This window comes from Lacerta agilis, chromosome 4, assembly GCF_009819535.1.
Source record: "Lacerta agilis isolate rLacAgi1 chromosome 4, rLacAgi1.pri, whole genome shotgun sequence".
In the NCBI taxonomy this organism is placed as follows: domain Eukaryota; kingdom Metazoa; phylum Chordata; class Lepidosauria; order Squamata; family Lacertidae; genus Lacerta; species Lacerta agilis.
In genome coordinates, this window is record NC_046315.1 from 76,515,463 (window position 1) to 76,529,309 (window position 13,847).

Consider the following 13,847-nt stretch of genomic DNA (forward strand, 5'->3'; position numbering starts at 1 on the left):
TTTTTTTAAAATCACAAAGAATATATTCTAATGTGTTTGTTTTAATTTTCTGTTAGTATGACTAGAAATTGTGTGCACGGGCCACAAATCTTAACCTGTTGTGAAAGTGATAGATTTCTTCCATGTTTCCAAACAAGACATCTTTCTTATTTTGAAGCCCTGGTAAAATGAGGTGTGCCATTAAGGGGCTGTCCATTTCTGCAGCATAGCCCTGTAATACAAAAGGCAAGCAGATTAATTGCTTGCAGTTAGTTCCAACATCTCTCTCTTTCTTCAGCAAGCCTAGTCTGCTCAAAGCTGATAAACACACAGCAATATTTCAACATCGTTGCGAGGGGGCAGGGAGACTATTCAATGTCCAGTACATCAGCTCACCCTTTTAATTCAAGCCCTGTTCTGTTGGGGGGGGGCACAAAAACACACACATCTGCCGTCTTATAAACAGTTTTGGAGAATATTCTAGTTAAAAAGGAAGTTTACAAAAATCAGAATGTATTTTTGAATTGCATGTAAATTCAAGACTATTTATAAAAATCCATCCAACTGATAATTCCAGTGTTTTGGATCCAGAGCTCACCACAATGACTATGGATCCCCATATCGTGACCTTTCCAGCCAATTGTTCTTCTTCCTTCCTGACCTAAGTTCCTGTTTATGACATCTGCTGTAGGCAACAAAGCCAGATCTATTCTTTAGCACTTCCACACAGCAGGAAAGACGCACAAACTTGTTTTAATTTGCACTTTAAGTACTCTTCATTCAGTACAGCTAGGTAAGATTTTCCTTTTGCCTGTGTTCATATAAAGAACCTGGCTTAGAAAGCGAAACAAGGCAGAAATGCAATAGAATGCATTATGCCACCAGGCACACTGATGAAAACAACATTTTAATTCTCCTTTCCATACTACAACATTAGGAGGTACATGGACAAAGCCCAATTCTGCCTCCACATCCTTCATCACCAGGAACTTGGGAGATGCAAAATGTGATGGCCCTATATGGGAAGTATTTCCAAATATTATGGCAGGAAGGAAGAACATTTCTGCACCGGGAAGCTGTCTTCAGTTGTAAAAAAAGAAGAAGAAGAAGGTAAATGTGAAGTAAAGCATGAGAGCCAAACAAATTTTAAACAAGCACCACCCAGGGGTGATCCAAACGGAGGTGCAGACTGCCTCTCTTTAAGGGGCTGCAGAAGCCACTCAAGGATGACCATGTCAAGGAATTTGTAAAGCTGGCTAGGTAGGAGATTCCTCCTCTTGTAAGTGCTTTGTCAAGAGAGTGGAGGAAGGTCCCAATTCCACAACAAAAGGGAGTTCTTTCTAGGGGAGCATGGAAAACCTTTCACTGCAAAAATCCCACAACCTCCCCCCCCCCATTAACTCAATCCTAATACCATTTGGTACTCATACATACAGTTTTGGAATGTGCACTGCACAGCAAGTTTGCTCAAGCGTTGTAATTAAACATAGCACTGCAATGGGGCTTCAAATACCTACCTCAAGAACGCACAGAAGTTCTTCCACATACGCTCGTTCCGTTTCAAGAAGTTCATTCATTACATGTCTATGAACACAGGAAACAGATTAGTCAAGATGTGGCTCCTCGAATCAGTCTTCATGTGTTTACTGACAATAGAGATCATGAGTAAGTCTCTGATACATATGGTAGGAGCTGTGTGGTTTCCTAAAAATGAAAGAACTGTAATGGTATTTTAGCAGCTTAGTACCACCAAATAACGCCCTACCTAAACGTTGCTGCTGCGTTATACAGGGATGCGTTCAGGGAATTTGCTTAGATCTTGGGTAGGCAAACTAAGACCTGGGGGCCGGATCCGGCCCAATCGCCTTCCGAATCCGGCCCGCGGACGGTCCAGGAATCAGTGTGTTTTTACATGAGTAGAATGTGTCCTTTTATTTAAAATGCATCTCTGGGTTATTTGTGGGGCATAGGAATTGCTTCATCCCCCCCCCCTCTTCAAAATATAGTCCAGTCCCCCACAAGGTCTGATGACCAGCCCCCTGCTGAAAAAGTTTGCTGACCCCTGGGCTTAAGATCAACCAAATCTCAGGTTAGATGCATAAAATATGTAACCACTGGAGAAGCCTCTAACATGCTAACTGTACGATATTGCTCTGATATGTAAAGTTGTACTTACTTTCTTAACACAGCTAGATTTTCTTCATCATCCATCACAGATCCACCTCTGTTTTGATGGATTTCATTGATTTCTCTCTGAAAATATTTTTTTTCCAAAGTCAACAGCACCATAGATAAAGCAACAAATCAAATAAATGGTTTGACCATTTAGGGTCAAACCAGAAGTAACACTGCAACCAGCCAGATGGGTGGGGTATGAAATTATTATTATTATTATTATTATTATTATTATTATTATTATTATTATGATTATTATTATTATTAACCTGATGCTCTTGTCTCTTCTCCAAAGTACCTTCGGGAGGGGGATTTGCAACAGAGTAGGTAGGGTGTGTATATGTTTGTCTTTAACACTCTGCATCTTATGCCTACCTGCCAATCTTACTCTAAATGCCACTGCTCAGATGCTTTCTTTCATGTGACGTTCCAAACTTGCAAAGGCAAACATGGTCTTGAAATTCCATTGGGAGTTGAGAACACAACAGCAGAGGTGTTTAATGTTTCAGGGGGGAAGTGGTGCCCCCAGTCCTGCTTCTCTACTGCAAATCACTTTTCCAGAGGACACTTTGGAACAAAAGAGCAGCCAGCAAGCTAACATGGCTACAGGTACAATGGCAGTCACACTCCTTTATTACGTATGTGAATGGGAAGACCCATATTTAAAGAGACATATATTCTGCCACCACATCTAGTTTGGCACTGAGAAACACAGGCAGAGGTGGAGGCTCAAGCAGGTATACAAAAGTTGCAAAACTTGGTCAACTTGTTTTGATGTTCTCACTTTGTATTATTTCACATGGAACACACACAAAATGTATTGCATGGCCTGGGTGAATCAAGTAAGAGGGGGTTTGATTTTTGCTGGGGGAAATGTGCGTGTGCGGAATCGTTTTGCACAAGCAGTAGGGCCAAGGATGCACTGAAATTAAATGCTTTTCCTGCTTTCCGTTTGGGATTAGATTGTTTCCTGATTTAAAATAGAAAAAAAAAAAATCTTTATACAGTCGTACCTTGGTTTTTGAACAGCTTAGTTCTCGAACATTTTGGCTCCCGAACACCGCAAACCTGGGAGTGTGTGTTCCGGTTTGCAAACTATTTTGGGGTGCCAAATGTTTAGTGGGGCTTCCGATTGGCTGCAGGAGCTTTCTACAGCCAACCAGAACCCGCGCTTTGGAAGTCAAACAGACTTCCGGAATGGATTCTGTTCGACTTTCAAGGTATGACTGCATGTGTTTACTGATCCTCTGAAAAACTGTATTAAAATGTGTTTAATAAAATAATCTACACTGTTTCAGACCCTGATCTGACCCTGACTATTCATCCTCCAACCAAGACTCAGACCTTAGAGAGTCAGGAATCCTCTAACCCCACTACCGATGCTGAAGACCTCAGCAGCTGGGGAGATACTTCACAAGGCTGGCTCCCTGGAAAGATCCTCAGGGCAAACCCTTGTTTCATCTGTGGCAAAAGAGCTGCCTCCCAGACCCAGACAGCACAGACACCAGAAAGTCCTACCTATGACAGTCCTTTTAAAGCCCAAGGGAACAGAGCAACTTTCAAGGAAGGTGCTTTTGGGAAGCAAAGAGCACAATTAAATCCTTGTAGCTGGTCCTGAGTGGGATTTGCCAAGACCAGACTATGTAAGCCTTCAGTTTAGTTTGGTAGTTCTTGGAACAATACAGGACTTTCATCTCCCAGACTGTTGCAACTTGACTTAACTTCTCTGCCCATGACTGACTCTTGGGACCTGCACTCAGCTGCTGTGCCCTTTGGGTTACACTCAATTCTGGACTGCGTTCTTGCATTTTAAACAATGGGGCCACATGCTTGTAGTAGGTGGAGCCGGAGACAAAAGGGAGTAGAGCAATGGATGGGAATGACAGTTCTGCGTGTTAGGTTAGTTTCTACATGCACCCCCTCTATATCTTCCATCCAGCGTCATCAGAGTTCAAAGACACCTTCCACGCAAAGACTTACAAAGAGGGTGCAGGACTGGTGAGAGATATGTCTTGGGGAGAGGGGCTTGGTCTTGAGGGTCAGATAGAGGTCTGGAGGGCTGTATTTGACATCCCCCGGGCCTGAGGATTCCCCATCCTTGATACATCTAAGGTAAAGGGACCCCCTGACCATTAGCTTCAGTCGTGTCCAACTCTGGGGTTGCAGTGCTCATCTCGCGTTACTGGCCGAGGGAGCCGGCGTACAGCTTCCGGGTCATGTGGCCAGCATGACTAAGCCGCTTCTGGTGAACCAGAGCAGCGCATGGAAACGCCGTTTACCTTCCCACTGGAGTGGTACCTATTTATTTACTTGCACTTTTGACGTGCTTTCAAACTGCTAGGTGGGCAGGAGCTGGGACCGAGCAACGGAAGCTCACCCAACATGGGAATTCGAACCACTGACCTTCTGATCAGCAAGCCCTAAGCTCTGTGGTTTAACCCACAGCGCCACCCGCGTCTATACATGCTTAAAAACCTCTCTCACACACACACCTTTATTCTTCTCATGTTCATTCTTCGAACCATGAGACTGTCAGGGCTGGACGACTCTTCAGAGTCTCTTTGAAGACCTGGTATGCAAAACAAATCCAACCATTGAAAGCCAGTCAAGTCATAAGCTCGGTTATTTTTGGATTCAACAGGTTCTGAGCAAGCCAGCTGCTTACCTGGAGAAGGACAAGGTGATTTTAGAGAGTTCTCTGGTCTAGGGGCCACGGGCTGAACTGGACGCATTTGCTTAGCTGCCAGTTTCTTAAGGCTGACGCGCCTCTTTTGAAACATTTCTTCCATACTTTCCTGCTTCTGAAAAACTTTCTGTATGTGCTCCTGTAGTAGAAGCCAAAATTAAACCATCGTTTTAAAAGCAAGCCCATGGTGTTTATTTGTTTATTTGTTTATTTATTTATAAACTGAACTGCTTTACCGTAGTGCACTAATTTTCAGTAATTCAATAATGATTTGGAACAATAACATTTTGGGTTATTTTTTAAATACAAAAATGTATAATGAAGAACATGCTTGGGTTTAAAAATGAGTAACATTTTCACACATTTAAGATTCTTAGGACAATACTCTTAAGCATCTGAATTCTGATTCTGTAGTCCAGCTGCATGCCTATTTGTTCCCTAAACAAATCGTATAGCAAGATACACATTTGGCTTGCATTTAGTCGCCTATCCTACTTACATACAGATACGCAGCTGAAATTTTCCATAGCAGCAGCCCCACACGCTGGTCTGGAGTGTCCCATGAAAAGCTTTTCGTGGGTTGGAGGATTGGGCACTCACCAAGCAGGAAAAGCAACCAGTGACTGGTCACCCCATGTGACCAGGTGCTTTTGCTCAGACAGAGATTAGCCAGTTTGTGAGTGGGAATCCACAATATTCTGGCTCTTATAAATATGCACGTGTTTGTAGCTATCTTGACATCCTTGCAGAAGTATTTTAACCCCTCAGCTTTAATTTAGGGACAGACTTGGGACTACCTGTGCCTCATGATGGGGCAAGACACGGGTTTTGGCTCCTTTGGAGAAAGCAAAGCTATCTTGGCATAATAACTGAATACTCCATTCATTATTAAATTCTGGCATTAAGAGTACCATTAATTCCTCACTAAGGATGGATTCATATTCTCTGAACAGGTAATTCAGTTCCATGAGCTTGTTGTCTCCACCCGTCTCCAAAAACGTCTCGATCTCCTGTAAAGCGGATTCTGCTCCATCTTGGGACTGGCATTTGTCCACAGGCTGTGAAGCCAGCAGGAAAATTCCTTCATCACACCACTTCATGGACTGTAAATGTACAAAATGAGGCAGGAAGAAAAGGCACATAAGTAAATATCCTTGAATTGGAAAAAGATTTAGTAACACACACGCACACCCTGGCTTGCACCCCTATTCACTCTGCCTGCCAATTTCCTGATATTTCCCATATGAACCGCCTAGAGCTTCACCTTTCCAACCTCATTTCCAAAGCCGCTTCTCTTTTCTGTTTCTGCAGCCCTGCTTTGCAACTGTTTTCACCTTCAAGCCATGCCCATGGCTCCCCCACCTCCTTTTGTGCAACCCCTCCCTTGCACAGAAACTACCCCCATCTTTCTCCTCCCACACATTGCAACTACAGCGCAGCCTCTTCACCATGTGACACTTATGAAGTCAGCATCCCCTCCACTTCTTCAGACCCTTTAACACCCCTGCTTTCACTTTCAACCCAATTCCCATGCATCCTACTCCCTTTTCTTGAAACCCATTTTGCACACCCGTTTTCACCTTCACTCCCTTTCCCCCTGTAGCCTCCTTCTTTACTGTTCTGAACTCTCCCTTGCACGCAGATCACCCCCATTTCCATGCCTCAACCTCTCTTCAATTCTGCAGTCAGTGTAGACCAGTAATCTTCGACCTTTTCAGATCTCAGATTATATATCTGTATGGTGGCAGGACTGCTGCAACTCAATACAGTGGAACCTCGTGTTACAGGCAGGATCCATTCTGGACACAAGCCGAATTGCCGTGTCTGCGCACGTGCGCAGCATGCTTTAGCGCTTCTGCGCATGCGGTGAAACCCAGAAGTAACCCATTCTGGTACTTCCAGGTTGCCACGGTACGCAACACAAAAACACGTAACCTTAAGCAGACGCAACATGAGGTATGATTGTAGTGGGTCCTGATCCACTAGCTGAAGGGGAGGCAAGTGAATCAATGGTCTGTTTCAGTATAATACATCTTCCTATGTTTCTGTTGCCTGTCACTCTAATAAATGAAGTTGTCTCACTCTTTAGTTGGATATTTTGGTCCCCATTGTTGTGGGGAGCTACTCCCTCTGTGTTACAGTAGTCAACAGGAAGGGTCATCACATGCCTGCAATTTTATGAGCAAAATCAGTAAAGTTGGGCCTACCTTCTCCAGCCGGCTGTGCAACTCATGCGACTGGTTCAAGAAAGCCCTGATTTTATTCACTGCAGTGGCAATGGTATCACAGCAATGTTGGAGTTCATTGCACTTGGGGAGAATGGAGTCCACAGCATAATGGTTGTTTTGTATAAACTGGTCCCCTTTAGAGATCAGCATCTTGGCCTTTCCCAAAATCTCCTATGAAAGTAATTGGTTAAGAAAATGAAAGCATAAGCTGTAACATTATCTCTTCACAAGGGCAGCCTACTGGAAAAAACAAACAAACATGGCATACGAAGGAACGTCAAATCTTTACATGCGATTTCTCTTCAGAGCTGGCGAGATCTTTCAGAATGTGCTCCACATGTGAACAGCTATTTCCCACTTCTGTGAAATGTGATAACCTCTCAGATACACTATCAAGAGCTGCTTTGACCTGAAACGAGAGATAGCTATGTGTAAATGAAAGTGTGGAATTTTACACACCTGAGGGAACAAGTTTCACCTCTTTCATAAATCTCAGTTATATAACAAGGTCTTCATTTTTTTAAGTCACACCAACAAAGAAAAGCTGCCAGTCATCTCATTCACTGAGAGTAATAATCATGTATACATTGAAATATAAAAGGTGTCTTTTGAAGATGCTGTTCACTACAGCTTTCTTGTGTCACATATATTTAAATCACAGAACGTCGATTTGAAACTTTGAGAAGTGATTCTGTGAAGTCAAAGCTGTGAAGCTGTAGGACTTACGTCAACAATATTTAGATGGTGAATGACATACTTTATGGAAGGTCACAAATGTAATTTATTATTGTACCTATAATATTCTGTAGATATTGATTCATCTGCTCTCAGTTACAACACTGGAATTGCTATGGTTTACATTTAATTTTATTTCACCCAGCCCTGAAATTGTTATAACGTACAGCAGCTTATGAACACTAATAAATAAATAAAACTGACATATATTTTTTGATAGTACTACGTAAGGCAAAATTAATTTAGTGAATGGCAGAGGAGAGAGAGCAAGACAATAGCAAAGTAATACAACAAACAAAATATTACTGGCTGTTGACTTTGAATTGCATTGAGGATAGCTCAGTCAGTAGAGCATGAGACTCAATCTCAGGGTCGTGGGTTCAAGCCCCATGTTGAGCAAAACATTCCTGCATTGCAGAGGATTGGATTAGATGACCGTTGTGGTCCCTTCCAACTCTGCAATTCTCTGTTTCTCTATCTGTCTCTTTCTCTCTCTCTATATATATATATTTAAAAGTCATCACCTCTTTGAACTCCAGTTCAAAATGTCTAAGTTGCAAGCACTGCTCAAGCTTCTGTTGATGTTTAGACCAAAAATCATCAAAGGCTGCTTCAGTTTCATCTAGTTGAGCTAGAAGCCTAAAAGAGAAAAGGACAATAACTCTATCCAGCGCACTGTAAGTGAAATAGAACATTTACTTTTATTTTGGAAACAAATCATTATCATCATCTTTATTGCGGCCCACTGACCCATAACATGAATTCAGAATAAAACAGTTTCATACAGACAACCCCCCACCCCCAGGGAAGGGAGACCGAAGCATTATTTGTTTAGTCATGGGCATGTTGATCTTTGATTCGTATGGCTACTGAAAGAAACTTTGCCATGGCCACTGTGACTTGTCATCCAGAAGACAGCTGGTATATAGGAGGCTTCAGATTGACCCAGCCGATTTGCCAATAGTGGCTTAATCAATAGTTCCCTAGACTGATCATATTGTCTGCAATGCAAATTAATTCTGGCTGCTTATTTGATTATATTTTAGGGGGAAACAAGCATGCAACACAACATACATGCTACAAGCACCAGGTTTACCTCACCTTTCCACCGTCGTTTGATTTTCTAGCTGATCCGGATTCATGTTGTACTCCGAGTTTTCAAAAACCGGTTTTCTAATACTTCTGAGAATATCTTGTCCTTGTATTAATGCTATCCTCAGATCCTCCTGTAGAAAAGTTAAAAGGCTATGACTTCCCCCCCACTAACAATTCCACCGAGGGTGCACCTTCAAGCTTTGTGAAAACTGAGATTGGAGACGAGTAGTCTATTGTTGTACCATTTAAGCCACTGGAACTGCATCATTAAAAGATTTATACGCTGCCTTGTTCACCTCCCACTGTCTGAGAAGGAAAAGCCTGAAGCCTGGTCACCACCACTTAAGTATCCTCACAAAACTTATCCCCAAAGGCAGGTGATACATACATACAGACAAGAGACTTTAGAGATTTGGGACCCTGGCTGGCTCCAAAACAAACAACCGAATCTCCTTTGGAACCAAAGCAGCATCATTAGTGTCAACAGTACAATGCTCACCCCATCCTGTTCCTACCTAGCCCTGCTAGGTTTCTAAGTTTCGACTGAAGTTCTGCTGTTCCCTGCAGCCCAACAGTTAGGGTTAAACACTTCAAAGTATATTTTGAAAACCGTCACTGGCAAAAATCCTAGCACAACCAACACTACATTTATTTATTTTTTAAAAAAGCAAAACATCTAACAATTGTTTTGTTTAACACATCACATTCAATACAATCACTTAGATTTTCAATTAAGTTGATATTAGTGTGTCTTTTTTAAATTCTGACTCATCGGCTTTCTCTTTTTCTAGCTGTGCGCCAAAAAACTTCTCTCACCACATTTGCTTAAAAGTGAAACCCCCTGAGCAAAATTCTCCTAATTAATCAACAAGTATTAATTAATTAATTGGATAATTAATTAATTATCCAAACACTGATTTGGGGTTTTGTGGGGGAAGGAGGTGAAAGAAAGAAATGCTGTCATAAGAAATGATAAAATGCAATGAAACTACTTAAAAGTCTCACATTGCTACTATTCTTTTTGCTGGTACTGGTAACTGGGGAAAGGATGGCCCAAAGCATTTTAAAGGCAGCATGAATTCTGTCTGGCAAAAGTATGGCAAACCAAGTTAAAGCTCTGTTACTTGAACTACAGCTTCTGGTTACGAACGCTTCAGGTTACGAGCTCCGCTAACCCGGAAGTAGCTGCTCCTGGTTGCGAACTTTGCCCCGGGATGCGAACGGAAAACGCGCGCCAGAGGCAGGCCCCATTAGCGAAAGCACACCTCAGGATAAGAACTGTTTCAGCTTAAGAACGGACCTCCAGAACGAATTAAGTTTGTAACCAGAGGTACCACTGTATTCAATAAAATGTCCTCAGATATTGCTAAAACTATATATAATAACACAGTTGAATACCTTCATTTTGTCTTTGTTTTCAGTATGTGCTGCAAGAAGGGCAATGGTGGATTGCACATCGTTTGGTAGCTCTGTTTCTGCCAGTTCTGTCCCGAAGGATCGAAGGTTTTTAGCAGTCTGCTTAACCATTTGAGCAAAGTTCTCTATAGCCTTTGGGATTAATGAAGGCATTACACACAGTCACACTCAAGAGTCAAATGCCACTGAATATAAACACACACACACACACACACACACACACACATAGTAGCGTAAATAAAAAGTGACAGATCAGTGGTAATAGCCGACTAAGTCAAACTCAAGAGCAGACCCACTAACATCAGTGAACCTAAGTTATTTAAATTCGTTGACTTCTGTTTGACTATTGTTAGATATCATTTGACATTTTTAGAAATATCACTTACAAAAATAAAAAGGCTGCATTAAAACGAAATGTCAAAACCTATAAATATGATGTCGCCACCATTATTCACCTCATTAAGTGCATATAAGAGAATTTTTCAATTAGTTTGAAACTTGAGTGGATGATATCCAGGTCTACTCCAGTTATGACTAATGATAAAGGTAAAGGGATCCCTGACCGTTAGGTCCAGTCGCGGACAACTCTTGAGTTGCGGCACTCATTATTGGCCGAGGGAGCTGGCGTACAGCTTCCGGGTCATGTGGCCAGCATGACTAAGCCGCTTCTGGTGAACCAGAACAGCGCACGGAAATACCGTTTACCTTCCCGCCGGAGCGGTACCTATTTATCTACTTGCACTTTGACGTGCTTTCGAACTGCTAGGTTGGCAGGAGCTGGGACCGAACAACGGGAGCTCACCCTGTCGCGGGGATTTGAACCGCCGACCTTCTGATCGGCAAGCCCTAGGCTCTGTGGTTTAGACCACAGCACCACCCGCGTCCCTATGACTAATGATGGATATCACCTAATAGATCTAAATTTTTCTTTTAAAAGCACTTTTGTTGTTGCATTCTACCTGTCTTGTGAGTTATCACCAAAAAAGCCACCCTCTTTTAACAATATATTGTTAATTTCCAAACTCTAAAGTCACAACTCCCAAATTCATTAATCATTGTATATCTCTCTGGGATGGCCAAGTTCTTCTGAAACATCTTCTCATATACGCTACTTCAATTTGTATTCATAAGGCTATGCCCATAGTGACAGAGTGTTCAACAGAAGGGCCATTGATACAACCAGTTAAATGGAAATGACTTACAGTGCGATGTGTCAGCCACCTATTATGGCAGTAATCTAGAGTTCCTCCAAGATCTTCTGTTAGTTGTGTTCTGTCAATGTAGCTATTTAATTCTGCTAGTGAGCTCAGCATTATGATCTATAGCATGGAAGCAGCAGGAGCAAAAAGAAAAATGGTTCGTTTAGGATTTTTTTTTTTTTGACAGCTTTGGATGTTTGCAATCATTTAATTTCATTTCAGTCAAGCCATGATGCTTCCTTTTGCATAGGATAGCAACGGGGGGTGGGAATTGCTTAAGTCAAAAGGCATAACCAAAATGTATACATACAGACAAGTTGTAGTGACTTTGTAATAAAATATGCAATGTATTATTCATTCCAATATGTAGTACATTGTACAGCTGAAACTTGAAAAATTAGAATATCGTGGAAAGGTTCATTTCTTTCAGTAATACAACTTAAAAGGCAAAACTAATATATGAGATAGACTCATGACATGCAAAGCGAGATATGTCAAGCCTTGATTTGTTATAATTGTGATGATTATGGCGTACAGCTGATGAGAACCCCAAATTAACAATTTCAACTTTGGGGTTTTCATCAGCTGTACGCCATAATCATCACAATTATAACAAACAAAGGCTTGACATATCTCGCTTTGCATGTCATGAGTCTATCTCATATATTAAACTCCAGTAGCTAATGAAAACAATTGCTTACATAAATGGACTTTTCCACGATATTCTAATTTTTCGAGTTTCACCTGTATTTTTCCCTAGTCCAGGGATAGAGGGGGAGGCTGGTTGTCACGCTGCACTTTGTGGCTACTGTCACCAAGCAAAAACATCAGGGGTTCATGAGCACCTAGTGTAGGCAATGCGACCCCCTGCACAGTCATCAACAAATGACAACGATCTGATTAATACCATTGGTTCATGTCTTCACAAATTGGTGTTGGTTGCAATACACACATACCATGCATGCATGACCTTGGGCTAGTCACACTTCTCTGAAGTCTCTCAGCCTCACACTCCTCACAGAGTGTTTGTTGTGGGGGAGGAAGGGAAAGGAGATTGTTAGCCGCTTTGAGACTCCTTAGGGTAATGATAATGCGGGATATCAAATCCAAACTCTTCTTCTTCTTCTTCATGCTCACATGCCCACATGAACCTATCTGGCTGCCTAAGATCTTCAGAAAATACATTTGTGGGTCACTTCATTTTTAGTGGTGAGGTGGGTGGTGATGCATGATATAGCAGTCTGGAATGCTGGCCCTAGGGGTAAGGATGAAGCTTTCCCTACTAGGGAGAATCTCAGCTATCAAAATTAATGTGCTCCGAAAAATGCTGTTCTTATTCCAATCAATCCCGGTCATGGATAAACCATGTTGCCTCAAGGAACGGGGGAAAAGGGTTTTTCTAAATTTGTCTGGTGGGGAGAAAGCCGTGAATTAAACACAAAAAATTTGTTTGATACAAACCAAAGAGGAGGCTTTGCCCTGTCAGACTTACAATTCTATTATGAGGCAGCTTGCTTGTGTTTGCTAAGGGAATGGGGTGTATTGGAGGATGCACACATTTTAGATCTGGAAGGCCAGGATATGAAGTTTGGCTGGCATGCATGTCTCTGGCATGGGAAAGCTAAAATACATAAGAGTTTTATGAACTATGCTATCAGGAGAAATTTGTATAGAGTGTGGGAGAAACATAAAAACTTGTTGGGGGGAAAACACCCCTATCATTATCGCCAATAAAAACATTAACAATCAAGAGAATTAACATGGATAGACGGTGAGTGACCTATAGAGATTTGCTTGATTTTTCGGGGAGCGAACTGATTGAAACCAATGGAAGAAGGAGCTAAATTACTGATTGGCTACAGTATCACCAATTACGTGTTATGTTTAAATTAGATTTAAAAAGCGGTCTATTAAACATTAAAAGCTTCCCTAAACAGGGCTGCCTTCAGATGTCTTCTAAAAGTCTGGTAGTTGTTTTTCTCTTTGACATTCCACAGGGCAGGTGCCACTACCGAGAAGGCCGGTATTTATACCCTCTCCTCTTCTTGGTCACCTACTGCACACATCCCCTACAAGACAGCACTGAATGTGTTACTCATACCTTCTGTTAGCTCCCACTACATAAAAGGGACAACATGGAGATAAAAGGATGGAGAATTAAACTTGAAATGCTATGCATAGGAATAAAACCTATGCATACAACAGAGCTTCCTCCACAGAAAGAGTGTTTTGGATTTAGCAAATCCAAAAAAGATTGGATCTCGCTCACCAATCTTTTTCATACAGTTGTTAATTTGCAAGTATCACATGCCAACTGTGTATGAAGAACTATTA

The 13,847-nt window shown here is 41.8% G+C and overlaps 1 protein-coding gene across 12 annotated transcripts in view; it reads right to left on the bottom strand.

Annotated features, from left to right (window-relative positions):
* The window catches only part of MCF2L (MCF.2 cell line derived transforming sequence like), a 106,513-nt gene that overhangs the window by 16,485 nt on the left and 76,181 nt on the right, over window positions 1-13,847 (bottom strand). For all 12 annotated transcript variants that reach the window (XM_033147737.1, XM_033147743.1, XM_033147734.1 and 9 more), the window contains 12 exons: window positions 11,517-11,633; window positions 10,297-10,446; window positions 8,905-9,029; window positions 8,328-8,442; window positions 7,358-7,477; window positions 7,048-7,239; window positions 5,752-5,943; window positions 4,820-4,979; window positions 4,647-4,723; window positions 2,156-2,232; window positions 1,497-1,563; window positions 96-211 (listed from right to left, as the gene is read on the bottom strand). In XM_033147737.1, the coding sequence (XP_033003628.1) occupies window positions 96-211; window positions 1,497-1,563; window positions 2,156-2,232; window positions 4,647-4,723; window positions 4,820-4,979; window positions 5,752-5,943; window positions 7,048-7,239; window positions 7,358-7,477; window positions 8,328-8,442; window positions 8,905-9,029; window positions 10,297-10,446; window positions 11,517-11,633 (1,508 nt within the window). The remainder of the gene's footprint in view (window positions 1-95; window positions 212-1,496; window positions 1,564-2,155; window positions 2,233-4,646; window positions 4,724-4,819; window positions 4,980-5,751; window positions 5,944-7,047; window positions 7,240-7,357; window positions 7,478-8,327; window positions 8,443-8,904; window positions 9,030-10,296; window positions 10,447-11,516; window positions 11,634-13,847) is intronic.